This window comes from Heloderma suspectum, chromosome 1 (assembly GCF_057233095.1).
Source record: "Heloderma suspectum isolate Gila_16-S chromosome 1, 16-S_ref, whole genome shotgun sequence".
Classification (NCBI taxonomy): Eukaryota; Metazoa; Chordata; class Lepidosauria; order Squamata; family Helodermatidae; genus Heloderma; species Heloderma suspectum.
Genome location: NC_139458.1, coordinates 210860457 through 210877227, shown reverse-complemented (window position 1 = coordinate 210877227; position 16771 = coordinate 210860457). Strand labels below are relative to the sequence as shown.

General features: G+C 41.1%; 1 protein-coding gene across 1 annotated transcript in view; it reads left to right on the top strand.

The window, feature by feature from the left end:
* The window catches only part of RAPH1 (Ras association (RalGDS/AF-6) and pleckstrin homology domains 1), a 118136-nt gene that overhangs the window by 94143 nt on the left and 7222 nt on the right, over positions 1–16771 (top strand). Inside the window, exons 5-12 of the mRNA XM_084818335.1 lie at positions 366–443; positions 1154–1313; positions 4141–4262; positions 6013–6078; positions 11378–11521; positions 13465–13575; positions 14054–14152; positions 15981–16101. Of these exons, the coding sequence (XP_084674461.1) occupies positions 366–443; positions 1154–1313; positions 4141–4262; positions 6013–6078; positions 11378–11521; positions 13465–13575; positions 14054–14152; positions 15981–16101 (901 nt within the window). The remainder of the gene's footprint in view (positions 1–365; positions 444–1153; positions 1314–4140; positions 4263–6012; positions 6079–11377; positions 11522–13464; positions 13576–14053; positions 14153–15980; positions 16102–16771) is intronic.

Genomic DNA, 16771 nt, shown 5'->3' with positions numbered 1-16771 from the left:
CATGTTTTTAATCAACAAATGGTACAAAATAAGAAGGCCTGCAGTAAATAATGGATTGGTGTGAGTGCTGCCTTTCACTGCTGAAAAGTAATTTTAAAGCAGGAAAACACTTAATAGTGCTCTGTTCTTTACACCTGCATTTTCCAGAGGAATTGTGGAAGAATTTGCAATTGGGAATGGGGTTGGGTGGGAATGTGTTGAGTAACGGAAATGACAAACAGTATTTTGCTTTAAGTGGTGCTGTCAGAAGGGATCATATTGTGTTTAGTCCAGTGACTATTGCCAGTAGGTAATTAGTATTCAAAAGTTTTGCAGTGGTTAAGAGTTAAGCTGGTGTTCGTTAACAACGTTTTTTTCTTTCACAGGAGGAACAGGCTGCTAAGCTAAAGGCTGAAAAGATCAGGGTTGCCTTAGAGAAGATTAAAGAAGCACAAGTTAAAAAGGTAAACAGTAGTTCTGTTTTTTCCATTGCTCAAAGTCAGTCTTGATGTGTGATTGAGATCTGGTTTGAAATATTAGTTCCCCTTTGAAGAAGTCATACATATATAGCATTAATATTCTCTCGGGATTTTTCATACCACCTGTTCCTCTTAGGTTTATTCCCAATTCTGATGCAAACTGCACGAACATCACATCTTGGTTGTTGAACATTGACTAGTGCTCAACATCTGGGTATAGTAGTGGAAAAGAGAGTGCTTCCTTAAAAGAATAAAGCATATGACTTCTTAAAATGCCTTGTTTAATCTTAAGTATAGTCTAAGGTACTGTAAAGCCTAAATCATAGCACACACTCTAGTAATGTACCATATCAGTGATAATGTTTACAGCCCAGTATTATGTTAGTGTCTTCACAGTTAGAAGCAGCAAACTAGTTTATTCTATGTTTATTGAGAAGAACCGTAACAACTGAAATTATTTCATGCATTTATGACTTGAAGTGGAGGGCTCTCTTAGTTTGCTGTTATTTTAACCCAGTCTTAAATACCAATGAAATCAACAGGATGCTCGGAATCACAAGAATTAAAAAAAATTAAATTGATAGCAAAGTGGAACTTATTAGAAAAACATCAGCACAAGAATGGTAGCATACTTTTTATGTTTTGAGGTTTCTCCTGGCTGATTTTTTTTATTCCTCCCATCTTTTTACATACAGCTTGTGATACGAGTCCATATGTCTGATGACAGCTCCAAGACTATGATGGTAGATGAAAGACAGACAGTAAGACAAGTGCTGGACAACTTGATGGACAAGTCTCATTGTGGGTTTAGCTTAGACTGGTCTTTGGTAGAAACCATCTCAGAATTACAAATGGGTTAGTAAAGCTTGAAATTCAGACTATTCCCTGTTTGTTGTGCCGAACTGATGCTGGATTTTGCTGATATATGATCCTATTTTAGGATTCTTTTTTAGCTTAGTTAGTATTCATAACCTGGGATTAGACCTTAGGTATGTGAGTGCTCTGCTTACAAAATTAAATGTTATATCAACTCAAGGATATAAGACTTGTAGTGTGGGGCTGGACATTGTACTTTGTGACTTATTAAAATTCTGAGAAGTCATTTAATATAATATGGCTGTTCTCGTGGTTGCAGTTAGTAAATATGATGACAAAAAGAGGCAGGAAGGGAAGTAAATAAACCCAGATCCATTTTCTTTCCAACATTCATGATTTCAATATACCACAATTTTCAAAAGGTTGCTCAACATAGTTACCAGTTGTAGAATGAAAAGCTTGTCCAGCCGTAGTTTAGTGTTGCATTTATTAAAACATATATATACTAGCCTTCATCCTATTTTGATTTGGGGGCGTATACAGTAATGACCAGACAGGAGATAAAATCCTTAAAAGCAGACTAGGATTTGCAAAAATTAAAATGCCTGGGTAAATAAAAATACCTTTGCCCAGTATCAAAAGGATTAAAACATAGGTGCCTGGTGAGCCTCTTTGGAGAGGGCATTCCATAACTGGGGTACCACTGCTGAGAGTCCCTGCTAGACTCAGTAAGTAAAACATTAAGGGCACAATCCTATGGGGATAGGCAGCCGCCTCCACATTTGGAGGCAACCACCTATCCAATACAGGGCAGGAGAAGCACAGAGGGGATCATCTTCACGCTTCTCCTGCCCTGCATTTGCAGCTAGACAGCTGATTTTGGCTGCCTATCCACGGGAAGTTGAAGCGGGGGTGGCGGGGGCTAGAATGACACATAGGATGTGTCATACTGGCATTTCCGCCCGCCCCCGGGAACGCCCCTTTTACGCCGCTCCGCCCTCCTCTTACAAGCACGGGGCTGTTCCGTGCTGCCTAAAAGGCAGCGCAGAAGGGGGAGAAGGTCGGTTCTCAGGGAACCGGCATGTCCTATAGCCGTCTAGCTGCTGACTAGCGGCCATAGGATTGCTCCCTTAGAGCACAATCCTATGCATGTTTAGACAGACTGGGTCATGCTGAGAGTTGTAGGACTTTTTTTTCCTATCTAAACATGCATAGGATTGCACCTTAAGTGAATTATAAAGTACAAGTGGAGCCCTGCAAGAAAATGTTGCAGTGGGGCATGCTTTTGTTCAGGGTTCAAGCCACCATTCCATTTCTTCCCCATTTTCCATCCCTTTCCAACAGTCAGCAGTTTGAGCATGCTCCATCCTCATTGGACTGTGTTTGGGTGTTTTCTTCCATTTTGGGGTTTGGTGTGTGTTTAGACATACTGGTGCCCAATCTCAGCGACATTAAAATCTTTAATTTCTCCATTGATTTCAATGGGCAGCTCTCATTTTCATATGAACTAGTTCAATATGAACCAAGAAATTACTTATCCAGACATAAGCTGCTTCTCTCTACCATTTCTATATCTCTGTCTCTTCCTTCCCTCATTTTTCATCCAGTCAGTTCTGATTCCTGTCCCACCTAGTTTTTAGTTTTCCCTCCCTCATTCACTGTGCTGTGGTTGTTGGGGTTTGGGGATGCTTCCTCCTCCCCCCACCTGTAGAGTTTTATCTAAAGATTTTTTTGTATCTCTACAATCCTTGGAGTCACTTTGAATCTGCTGATACCTTTTTCTTATGCATGGGTGCTTCCTCTTTGGGTACATTAGCACAAGCGTTTGGAGAACTGAATCAGAAATAGAGGGAATAATAGGCATATTAACTGAGGGCTTGGTCTTGGCGGTCCTGGCGCTGGATAAATGTCCCGTGGTGGTTGTAGCATATTGAAATACAAGTTCAGAATAAAGTGGATTGGAATGTATTCATGTGGTGTTCATACACACTTCTGTGTTGTTTTCACTTGTTCAACATAGTTAAACCCTCTGCTCTTTTAATTTAAAAAAAGGCGACACAGCATGTGTGTATAGAAGTGGTTGGTGCTTGCCATGCTGCTCTTGGCCTCTCTTTAAAAAACGTTGTGTTGACACCACTTTTTATATTTTGCAACTGCAAAAGGTAATTGCTTCCTTTGTCCTTGTGTAAATCAGTTGAAGAATGTTTCATAGTATTCCATTTCAAATTCAGAATACTTTGAACAGAGGCCAATTTGGAACATGATCCAAGATTTCAGTTCCTATACACTTCATTACACAAAACTAAATTTGCATTTATAGGTATTAAAAATGTATTTTCTATAGTCCTTATGCAAAAAATGTTGACATTCTCCCTTTTATGGAAAATGATTCTTTATATCTGTGGCAATAATGGAGTGAGATGAAATTAAATCTGTGTTGATTTGGGGTGGTGTGGGCATAAATATGGGGAAAAGGGGTGCATACAGGGAGGGAGGGAGAGATGCATTACAGCCTTCTGTCTAGAAATGATAGCCCCCTCATTGCACAACGTCAATTAGAAGTTGGCTTCTGCACACACAAGCTCATGCCCATGCATAATGAGTCTTTTAGGATTAGAACCATAGATTGCTTACATTCTGTAGCCCTCATGACTGATGGAGAAGGCATGTGCACATAATGTTTGTTATAGAAATCATGTAACTGTAAAATATATGTCTTCCTTTTGTTTGTGTCTGCTATGTATGTCAGGTATATGCTCTGTTTACAGATTATATCACTTTGTTAACAAGCCACTGATGACCCCATAAAATCAGGTGGCTGAGCTTAGAGCTTAGAATATTTACTATATTCCCTGTAATTACACAGAGAGAATCTTTGAAGACCATGAAAACTTAGTTGAAAACCTCCTCAACTGGACAAGAGACAGTCAAAATAAACTTATGTTTGTAGAACGTATAGAAAAATATGCACTTTTCAAAAATCCCCAGGTGAGTATAACACACTTTTTTTCTGCACTTGAGTACTTTTTCTGCCACTTGTTTTTACATTTTTAATGCATCCGAAACAAAATATGCATACAATTGGGGAAATGGTTCTAACAGTGAACTTGACATAAGGTATATAAACAAAAATCAAGGGCTGAGCTGAACGGTCGGGGGAGGGGGCAGCTTTTCGTAAAAGCTTTCATCACTTGCAAGAAATGATCCTCTTTGCAGTTTTTGGAGGTGCTACAAAATTAGGTGGAAGTGTACACTCAGGATGAAGGCAGTTCTTACTTGGGAAGCGCTCCCCTCACTTTGAATGGGCAACATTGCATCCTAATGATTTTCATTCTTGCTCCATGATCTCCCGTTTTACTGAGATCCCAGGGAGAAGTAGCCCTGGCTTGTTGGGGCGGGGGGGGGGGGATCACAATCGGGCAGGGAACAATCAGTGGAAAAAGCGGGGGGGGGTGTTTGTATGTTTTAAGGAACACTTTGCCCCAAATGCACCACTTTTCACACAGCTTCCTTCATATGATTATTTCACTGATCTTACAACATTTTTATATTTGCTATCTGATAATATGCTGTGTGTGCCTATGAGACATGGGCATCCTTTGTATTAAAAAAAAAAAGTGTAAGGAACAACTTTCAAGCAGATCCAAGCACATTAGATCCTTTTGGGGGAGTTTCACAACTACCTGAAAATATCAGTGAGTGGGTGGGGAAATTTTTTTCAATATATCCCAAAGTGTAAGACACCCAATATCAATTAGTGTAAATATTCATGAGCTATTAAGAGTACTGAATTCATTATTACATGATTCATGTGTGCAAAAAATTAATCTTAGCTTTATTTTTCTTAATAAAAGTCATACGGTAGACTCCAGAGAGTTCTAGATCACTTTTCTAGTCAAGGTACATGCTAGTGGTTGTTTAAAAAATACGCATTATACTTGTATGAACAGTAAGTGAATCTTTTTATAAAGTACACGTAATATTTGGACACACGAATTATATAATTGTGTAATCCAAGAACTGTTCAATGTGATATAAAAGGAATATGGTTTTAATCTTTGCGTAAGAATATGGTTTGAATCTTTCCTGTTTCCTCCTTCACTCTGAAGCCTCCTGTGTGAAACACTTCTCTCACTAGGTATGTCCATCTAAGTTGGAGTGAATTCCCCCTCCCACTACAGCCCCCCCCCAAGACACAGCCCACACTATACAAGAGGGGGGCCCAACCCTCCAGGGATGTTTCTCAGGGGATGAAGAGGGGGAGGATGGGACAGGAAAGATCCTTGCACAAACTGCCCAGACAGCTTCAGCTGTTGGGCGGTATAGACATGTAATAAACAGCCTTCCACTTGTGCAATCTTTGGACCCAGACCTATAAGTACAATATGCACACATTTCCTTTTGCAATTCCACTATATAGGAAAAAACTTTACAGATCCTGTTAATATGACTTCTTTAACCCTGCCTCTTATTGTAGATACAGCTTATTTTGTTGACGCTAGTGCAACCTCATTAGCGCTGGGACACCATTGGATACTACCCAATATCTGAACCTCAGGGGTGTAACAGAGCAAATATTATCTCTTTAATTTTTAAAATATTTTTTGTGGGGAGCCTAGATAAGTTTTACTCACAAACAGAAATCTGCATCAGCATCAAGGAGAATCAGGGATAAGATGGAGGTTTCATTTCTGAATTATTCTAGAATTCAGCTGAAGACTCAACTTCTCTCTTACAGAATTATCTTCTCGGGAAAAGAGAAACCTCTGAAATGGCAGACAGGAACAAGGAGGTACTACTGGAGGTAAGACTTTCCAGAATATTCATGAGGTGGTAGCCATTTTAATATTGTTTCTATTTATTTATAGCCGTATAAGTGTGAACTGCCATACAAGAATGTTGAGGGAATGTAGGTCCCATGCACAGAGCTCATAATCTAAATCCATTGGGCAAGTAAAAAATGAGGGACAGGATAGAGGTTGCTATAAGGAGTAAGGAATTCTGAAGAATAAACAGGTTTCATGAAAAAGGAAGAACAAGGATGCATGCAGAAAGTATGCAAGAGGCAGATATATGTCTTTAGAATATGGGGGATTCAAGTTTCAAATGTAAATAGTAGAAGCTTGAAGGAAAAGCCAAAACGAAATGGTGCAGATATTTCAGAGGAGTGGTATGATCACATAGGAGAGAAGGATGATGACAGCAGATCTAAACTGATGGAGAGGGGAGGGGAAAGGGTTTTAACAACAGGTACTGTGTGAAAGGTTAATTTTTTGAGATGTGTAGTAGTAAGAATTGTGGGGCAAGAATAAAGGGCTGAAAGTGATATAAGACTGTTACTTGGGAAGTGGAGATCTAAAAATTAGAAGCTCAGAACTGTTTTGTACATTACAATTTCCTGCATTGAAATTAAGTTCTGTGTCACTGCCTTGTTGTGGCGAAGGGGCTTGCGTAACTCAGTGAAGCCATAAGCTATGCCGTGCAGGGCCACCCAAGACGGACAGGTCATGGCAGAGAGTTCTGACAAAATGTGGTCCACTGGAGAAGGAAATGGCAACCCACTCCAGTATTCTTGCCAAGAAAACCCCATGGAACGTATCACAAGGCTAAAAGAGATGACGCCGGAAGATGAGCCCCTCAGGTCGGAAGGTGTCCAATATGCTACTGGGGAAGAGCAGAGGGTATTTCCAAGTAGCGCCAGAAAGAGTGAAGCGGCTGGGCCAAACCCGAAAGGACACTCAGCTGTGGATGTGTCTGGTGGTGAAAAGAAAATCCGATGCTGTAAAGAACAATATTGTTTAGGAACCTGGAATGTCAGATCAATGAATCAAGGTAAGCTGGAGGTGGTCAAACATGAGATGGCAAGATTGAACATCGACATCTTGGGAATCAGCGAACTCAAATGGACAGGCATGGGCGAATTTAATTCAGGTGACTATCATATCTACTATTGTGGGCAAGAATCCCTTAGAAGAAATGGAGTAGCACTCATAGTCAACAAAAGGGTGGGAAAAGCAGTACTGGGGGTACAATCTTAAAAATGATAGAATGATCTCAGTACGAATCCAAGGCAAACCATTCAACATCACAGTAATTCAAGTCTATGCCCCAACCACTGAGGCCGAAGAAGCTGAGGTTGATCGGTTCTATGAAGACCTACAACACCTTGTAGAACTAACACCAAAAAAAGATGTCCTCTTCATCATAGGGGATTGGAATGCTAAAGTAGGAAGTCAAGAAATCACCGGGATAACAGGCAGGCATGGCCTTGGTGTACAAAATGAAGCAGGACAAAAGCTAATAGAGTTTTGCCAAGAGAACATGCTGATCATAGCAAACACTCTTTTCCAACAGCACAAGAGGCGACTCTACACATGGACATCACCAGATGGTCAATATCGAAATCAGATTGATTATGTCCTTTGCAGCCAAAGATGGAGAAGCTCCATACAGTCAGTCAAATCAAGACCTGGAGCTGACTGTGGCTCAGATCATGAGCTGCTTCTTGCAAAATTTTGGCTGAAATTGAAGAACGTCGGGAAAACCACTAAACCGTTCAGGTATGACCTAAATCATATCCCTGATGAATATACAGTGGAGGTGAGGAATAGATTTCAGGGATTAGACCTGATAGACAGAGTGCCTGAGGAACTATGGACGGAGGTCTGTAACATTGTTCAGGAGGCAGCAACGAAATCCATCCCAAAGAAAAAGAAATGCAAGAAAGCCAAGTGGCTGTCTGATGAGGCTTTACAAGTAGCTGAGGAAAGAAGGGAAGCGAAAAGCAAGGGAGAAAGGGGAAGATATACCCAACTGAATGCAGAGTTCCAGAGAATAGCAAGGAGAGACAAGAAGGCCTTCTTAAATGAACAATGCAAAGAAATCGAGGAAAACAACAGAATGGGAAAGACTAGAGATCTCTTCAAGAAAATTGGAGATCTCAAGGGAACGTTTTGTGCAAAGACGGGCATGATAAAGGACAAAGAAGGCAGGGACCTAACAGAAGCAGATGAGATTAAGAAGAGGTGGCAAGAATACACAGAAGAACTATACAGGAAAGATCTGAATGTCCCTGATAGCCATGATAGTGCGGTCACTGAACTTGAGCCGGACATCCTAGAGAGTGAAGTCAAGTGGGCCTTAGGAAGCATTAGTAACAACAAAGCTAGCGGAGATGACAGTATTCCAGCCGAGCTATTTAAAATCCTAAAAGATGATGCTGTTAAAGTGCTGCATTCAATATGCCAACAAATCTGGAACACTCAACAGTGGCCACAAGACTGGAAAAGGTCAGTTTACATTCCAATTCCAAAGAAGGGCAACGCCAAAGAGTGTTCAAACTACCGCACCATTGCGCTCATTTCACATGCCAGCAAGGTGATGCTCAAAATCCTACAAGCTAGGCTTCAGCAGTATGCGAACCGAGAACTACCGGAAGTACAAGCTGGGTTTCGAAGAGGCAGAGGAACTAGAGATCAAATCGCCAACATTCGCTGCATCATGGAGAAAGCAAGAGAATTCCAGAAAAACGTCTATTTCTGCTTCATTGACTACGCTAAAGCCTTTGATTGTGTGGATCACAACAAACTGTGGCAAATTCTGAAAGTGATGGGAGTACCAGACCACCTTACCTGTCTCCTGAGAAACCTGTACGAGGGTCAAGAAGCAACAGTAAGAACCAGACATGGAACAACCGATTGGTTCAAAATTGGGAAAGGAGTACGACAAGGCTGCATATTGTCACCCTGCTTATTTAACTTATATGCAGAGTACATCATGAGAAATGCCGGGTTGGATGAATCAGAGGTCGGAATTAAGATTGCTGGGAGAATTATCAACAACCTCCGATATGCAGACGATACCACCCTAATGGCAGAAAGCGAAGAGGATCTCAAGAGCCTCTTGTTGAGGGTGAAAGTGGAGAGTGCAAAAGCTGGTTTGAAACTCAACATTAAAAAAACTAAGATCATGGCATCTGGCCCCATCACTTCCTGGCATATAGAAGGGCAAGAAATGGCAGCAGTGACAGATTTTACTTTCTTGGGCTCCAAGATCACCGCAGACGGTGACTGTAGCCATGAAATTAAAAGACGCTTGCTCCTTGGGAGGAAAGCTATGGCCAACCTAGACAGCATAGTAAGAAGCAGAGACATCACCTTGCCGACAAAGGTCCGTCTAATCAAAGCTATGGTTTTCCCAGTAGTAATGTATGGCTGTGAGAGCTGAACTATAAGGAAGGCTGAGCGCCGAAGAATTGATGCTTTCGAACTGTGGTGCTGGAGAAGACTCTTACGAGTGCCCTGGACTGCAAGGAGGTCAAATCAGTCCATCCTAAAGGAAATGAACCCTGAGTGCTCATTGGAAGGACAGATACTGAAGCTGAAGCTCCAATATTTTGGCCACCTAATGCGAAGAGAAAACTCCCTGGAAAAGACCCTGATGCTGGGAAAGACTGAAGGCAAAAGGAGAAGGGGACGGCAGAGGATGAGATGGCTAGATAGCATCACGGATGCAATGAATATGAACTTGAGCACGCTCCGGGAGAGAGCACAGGACAGGAAGGCCTGGCGTGCTATGGTCCATGGGGTCACGAAGAGTCGGACACGACTGAACGACTGAACAACAACAACAAAGAAAAATGAATGCTTAACCAAAGTGAAGTAGAAATGCCTTTTGCTGTAAAATCAGACAGGGAAGATGGTACATGCATATTTATATCCTTGAAGATTGCAATGTATCTGCCATGATCAGTTTTAGAACATCTAGTAGAAAGAGGAGTGTATGAATGTATGAAGAGAGAACTGAGAGGAAGAAATTTAGAAGCCTTAATAAAACAAACAAGAGCATCCAAGTAAGATTTTTTTGTAACACAATAATGGCATGGTGAAACAACTGCTAGTTATTTACTCTAAGGCAGCGGTCCCCAACCTTTTTTGCACCAGGGACCGGTCTCATGGAAGACAATTTTTCCACAGACCGGGGGGGTGGAGAGCTTTCGTGGGCGGACTTCTGGCTCCTAGGACAGAAATGGCATCCGCATAGCAGATGTCATTTGCGTCCCTGTTCTTTGCAGTAATAGGCTATGTAAAGATTTACGTAGCCTATTACTTGAAGAACAGGGATGCAACTGGTGTCCGCTATGCGGACGCCATTTGCGTCCCAGCGGCCAGAGCACACCCCCTCACGGCCCAGTTCCTAACAGGCCACGGACCGGTCCGGGGGTTGGGGACCCCTGCTCTAAGGGATAATGTTGACCTGGTATTGAATGGGGTGCAGCTGCCCCTGAAGGACCAGGTCTGCAGCCTGGGGGTCATTTTAGACTCCCAGCTGTCCATGGAGGCTCAGGTGTTGGCTGTGAGCCCAGCGGTGCTGTACCAAATTCATCTGATACGGTAGCTGCGCCCTACCTCCCTAACCATCTGCTCCCATCAGTAGTTCATGCCCTGGTCTCCTCTTGCCTAGATCACTGTAATGTGCTCTGTGTGGGGTTATCCTTGAAGATGGTTCGGAAGTTGCAGCTGGTGCAGAATGTCACGGCCCGCCTGATTAAAGGCAGCCATTGGTGAGATCACATCACTCCAGTGCTGAAAGAGTTGCACTAGTTACCAGATGTTTTCCGGGCCCAATTCAAGGTTTTGGTATTGATACAGTTCCGGCGCATTCTGTCTTAAGGAGCACCTCCAGCAACACCAGGGATGCCGCTCGAGGAGATCAGCCTCGGAAGGCCTCCTGTCTGTTCCATCAGCCAGGAGAGCTAGGCTGGTGAGGACTAGGGAGAGGGCCTTTTCTGTGGTGGTCCCTTCCTGGTGACCTTCACCATGCCCCCTCTTTGATAAGCTTCCACCAGACTTTGAAAAGCTGGCTGTTCAGGTGGGCATTTGGGGTGGGTTAGGGGTCTTTTTAGAGCAATGTTTTGTTTAGTTCACTATGTTGTATTTATTATTTGTATCGTATGCTGCCTAGAGTGGCCAGGTAGCCAGCTAATAAAATCTAATAATAGCTAATAAATCTAATAAATAAATAATTAAATTAGTGCAAGAATAATTTTTCCTGTGAACATGTATTATCTCTTTTTTCACATTTCTGTTTCCTTTCTATTCTAGGAGTGTTTTTGTGGAAGCTCAGTAACAGTGCCAGAAATTGAGGGAGTGTTGTGGCTGAAAGATGATGGCAAAAAATCTTGGAAGAAACGTTACTTTCTTCTCAGAGCTTCTGGAATCTACTATGTTCCAAAAGGAAAAGCAAAGGTGAAGTCCCTCATTCTGAAGTCTTGTGTCACTGTCATCTTTTCAAAGGAGCAAATTTGAAATCTTTGCTGAAATGTTACTTCAGATTACTTTAGATCCATTAAAATAGATAATTACTAGAAAACAGTACAGTAAAATTGATCTATTTATGAAAGTAGTATCGAAACAAAGAGAAGCATTAAATTGCTATTCGAATTTAGTGGTCTCTGGAGATTAGACCTCTTATTTGAAGGTGAGGAAATGCTCATTGAAAGTGGACAAATTATTTCTGGGTGGTACACGTGGAGGAGAACAAATAAAACTCTAGAGGATATCTTGTGTGTGCGTGTGTATTTGTATATGTGAGAAAGAGAGAACCTCAGAGTCTACTCCTGACTGAGCATTTTGTTAGCCTTCCCTTCCTAGTTTGTTGGTTTCCCTCCCTTTTCTAATCTAATTTTTTAGTGTACTTCACCATTAAAAGTTGACTCGTATGGGCATTGACTGCCAGGATTAGGAAAATGCTGTACTGTGCAAAAACACTGAAATCCCTTTTCAATGTATCCATGCATGACATAGGCAAGGAAACTCTGACGTTATCCATATCATAAGACTGAATCATCATTAAAATTGTATAACTGGACTCAATTTCTTTATCACCATCTTATTCCTGTATCTGATAGTGCACTTTGTGATCCCGTGCCTATCAACAGAGTAGTGAAATGGGGCCACCCACAGCCAAAGTACTGATTTTTCCATACACAAATTTACACAGAAAAATATTTGTTTGTAAATTTTAAAGAGATCCAGAAGTGGGATGATTAGGGTTTTACAAAACTAATCAGTCCACCCTCAATTGGCTCCTAAAAGGCTTTGAACGTTGCTTCCTTCTGTTAATATCTTTAATGTATTGGAATAGAAGACAGAAAAGTGATAGTTATTTTATTTTCCAACTTTCAATATAAAATTGTATCTCAGTGGGCTTTTAGATATATATTAAAATATCCCCCCCCCCCGAGTTCCTGACATTTCTGCCACCTCCTAAAGAAGCAATCGTGCTGCCTCTGACAACCTCACGTGAAATCCAGCAGTGTCCAGTGTAGGCAGAACTGTTTCTCCTTCATCCTTGAAACTCCCACATGCCCCCAAAATCTGCTTTGGAGGTTGGGGGACCCTTTGCAATAGTTCTGGTATATGTAGGAAATGAAGGGCCAAGGGGAAGAACGGGAAGTCCACTCATGTGACACCTTTGAGCACTTTCCAGTATTCATCAGAGGATACTTGACCTGATCAAGCCTTCATTTTCCTGACCCTCATGCAGGACTCAAATTTTGAATGAAAATACTCTAGTAATGATGAAAATACCTATTTAATGTTAACTAGCCGCTCTTTGTGTCCCCTTTCTGATAATATTGTAGCTTTTGTGGTGAATTAGTTCTGCTTTTGTTCATTTCCTTTTGATTTCTAGTAGCATATCACAGTCGAAATAAAGTTACATCCTAATAGTATCTCTAATGACAGTGTATGGCATGAAGACATTTTTTCTTGCATCCTAGAGAGAAAATATTAAACAATGAAAATATTTTAAGCGTTGATTCTAATAAATTGTTTAACATTGGTCTTGTGATATTTCCCTCTCCTCACCCCCCCCCCCCCGTTATAAGGCTGATAGTTTTGTTCACATTTTGGAACTATGGGTTAATAGTTCACTTCTGAGTGCTTATTATGGGAGGGAGGGCCAGTTTTGAATTCAGATGTCACTAAAAGGTTATGGCTGCAGATTTTCTTATTTGACTCTCTGTCCCATCTGAGATTAGCTTCTTGGAACTGGCGCATCAGTATCCCGTAGAATATATTACTTGTATTTACATTTAGTGGAACCATTAATTGGAGGTAGCCTTGAGAGTTTTGGTTAAACAAGTTGTCGATTTTTCTTTTGTGACTAAATGTGTTTTTATTTATAGGTTTCACGGGATCTTGTATGCTTTCTTCAGCTGGACCATGTAAATGTTTACTATGGACAAGACTATCGCAACAAGTATAAAGCCCCTACGGATTACTGTCTTGTACTAAAGGTAATTGTGAATAGTAGCTGTCAATATGAAAAATGAAAGATTAAAGAAAAGAGGCCTTAAAATAGATGTTGGAATGCAGCTGGTGTCTACATGCCATGTGTCACCCATCTCTCCATTGAAATGAATCTTTTTAGTATTGCACATAGAAGACTATATCACCCAGCATTATCATTAGAAAGCTTTAAGTTACCCATTAAAATCGTTATGAGTACAGTTGCCATTTTTTACTTGCCTGTGAGGGAAAAGGACACATTTTTAACCATGTTTCAAGGCTGTTTCCTTCAATGGTTTGAATGTGGCTATATATTCAAAGTATTTTGTGGCATTCCTTCCTTTTTGTTTACTGTTTGAACCTAAAGATATAGTGCTAATGATTTTGATTGATTATTCTGCCCCCCTAGGAGAAGTCTTAATTTTGGTTCTGTAAGGGTGTTTTTAATTCCATTCAAACTAATCACATCAAATATTTTTCTTACAGCATCCCCAGATTCAAAAGAAGTCTCAATATATTAAATATTTGTGTTGTGATGATATCAGAACCCTACATCAATGGGTAAACGGCATCCGTATTGCTAAGGTATGCTTCTCTGTTTTGTTTACAAGAGTCCATGATTCAGCATTCCTCCTGCACCAGATCTACTACTAATATTTATCTACTGTAAAAATAAGAGTATAAACACAATGGTGTTGCTATGTCTACTTGAAGCCAACCTCACAAATGAAGACTGAGGGAGCAGTTGCCTGCTCACTCGAATCCAGGAGAGAGAAAGGGCAGTCGTAGCCCTTCACTATGTTTTTGAGCAGTGTGGCTTGTGCACCTGTATATGCAAGCATCCTCTCTTCTGACAGAAAAGAGGCGGCTCTTGCACTGTGGGTGGGGTGGGGTGTGTTTCCTAGAAGCAGTTACTTCCACCTGTCGGTGACCAAGCAAATGCCAAGTTACAAGCCAGTTGAAACAACGTTCTATTTAGGCATTTGTCCCACCTCTGCCAAGAGCTAAGGGACAGTAATATTAATTAATAGGAAATGCCGCCAGTTTACCTGAAAACAAGTCATTTTATCTGCCAAGAATATGGCGAATGTATCATAGGTTACCAAGTATCACCTCAGATAGTTGGCGGTCACTAAATATTCACCACCCATAACAAGTCTAATTTTTAATTTTTCCAGTGACAATGGAAAGCAGGATTCTCCGTAACAGCTGTTGGAGTGGCAGATTTCTTTAAAGCAATATATGCCACACTTGCCCTATTATTGTGTTGGGTCAGTGGCACTTGTGTGATAGCACAGGAACATCTGAAGCTGCCTTATACTGAGTCAGACCATTGGCCTGTGTTGCTGATGCTGACTGGCTGTGGCTCTCCAGGGTTTCAGACAGGATTGTTTCCTAGCCCTACCTGGAGATGCCAGGGATTGAACTGGGGACTTTCTGCACACAAAACAGGTGCTCCACCAGTGAGCCACAGCCCCTCCCTATAACGACCTCCCCTACTGCTTTGAGTCCTTCATAGATTAGGGGACCAGTACAGGAGAGAACACCTGAGAACCGCCATGTTGGTAGAGTCTGTCAGAATATATTTTTGAGTTCTGGAATCCAGCTTGTTTCGTGAGTTTCTTAAGAAGGGCCACTTCAGTTGCTCGGTGACCCAATTGCTCAATGGCTTTTGGGAGGAATGCACAAGTTGTAGAGGGGAAGAGAAAGATTGGGCATGTGAGCTGCCTTCCACTTGTGCAGCGATTGGATACAACCGTGGTTACTTATTCTCACATTTAAGTATTTCCAGACTCTTAAATTTTTATTATTCCTTCTTTGTGATATCAGTTACCTGACCAGTTCCATATCCGTCTTCCTAAGATTCCTTGACAGAATGACCTTAGTACCTGGATATGCATATGTAGACTCTTATTTTTACTACCCAAGTCTACTTCAAAGCCCTGCTTAATTTTTTCTGAATTTATTTTTAAATACATACCTACATAAATCTGATGTCTGAAGGACTGTCACTCTGTGTTTTAGAAAAATGACTGTTTCAAACTAGCAGATTACCATACGGTATAAATTTGACCCCTATAGCAATACATTTGACCCCTATAGCAGTTTCAGTGTATCTGCCCAAATAGCTGATACTGTTATTCCACAAAACAAGCATCTGTTTTTAGCTCTCTAGACAAATGAGTAGTAAGAATTGGAAAACAAAGACTCCAACCCTTAAACCAGACACAAACCGAAATTTCTGCTGCAGCTAATCTTACAGCTCAAGTTTTTTCAGGAGTGAGCCTGCTACTATGAAGTTAAAGGCTGTGCAATGCAGGGAGAGTGAGTTAAATAAGCTTGAGACTTGAATCATGCAGCTGATAAAGAAAGGCTCTAGGAGTGTTTACATTCCCCATTTTATTTTCTTCAGTATGGGAAACAATTGTATGTGAACTATCAGGAAGCTCTGAAAAGGACAGAATCAGCATATGACTGGACATCCCTCTCCAGCTCTAGTATTAAGTCAGGATCCAGTTCATCTAGTTTGCCCGGTGAGTCCCAAGAAGCCTTACAGTACACATAGTTCTTTCTTTATGCAATGTTAAAAGGTTTTGGTTCAGTAATTGGTAAAACGTAATATCTGTTTCCATCTTTCCATCCCCTTTGATAACATTAAAATTACAAGTCTAATTAAGAAACAAAATAAAACACCTTTTGAAACTGGAAGTGGATGAAAGAACACACTGAGAACATGTTTGTGTAACTTGAAATGGGTGACAAGCAATCAGAATGAAAGAGTTTTCTGCATGCACAACGTTTCTCCACTTTTCTAAAATATAGTTTGAAACATTATAGGGAAAGTAGATTCTGTTGTATATCATCCAGTTCACCCATAGGCCACCCATTTCGCACATTATGGTGGCAAATCATGGGTTAATTAACCCACAATTTGCCACAGTATGTGCCTCTGCCATTTTGAATATGCAATCTTCAGTCAGAGGTTGCTCCATGATGTGCGAACCCAGGCACTATGGGTTAATCATGGGTTAATCAACCCAAAGTTAACCTAACAACTAATTGTAGGCTAACTTTGGGTTGTTGAACCGACAATTAACTCATAGTGTCCAGCTTTGCACATCACAGAGCAACCTGCAATTGGATCAGAGGTTGCATATTCAGAATGGCGATGTCACGTGACCCCAACAAACGAACAGTTTGTCA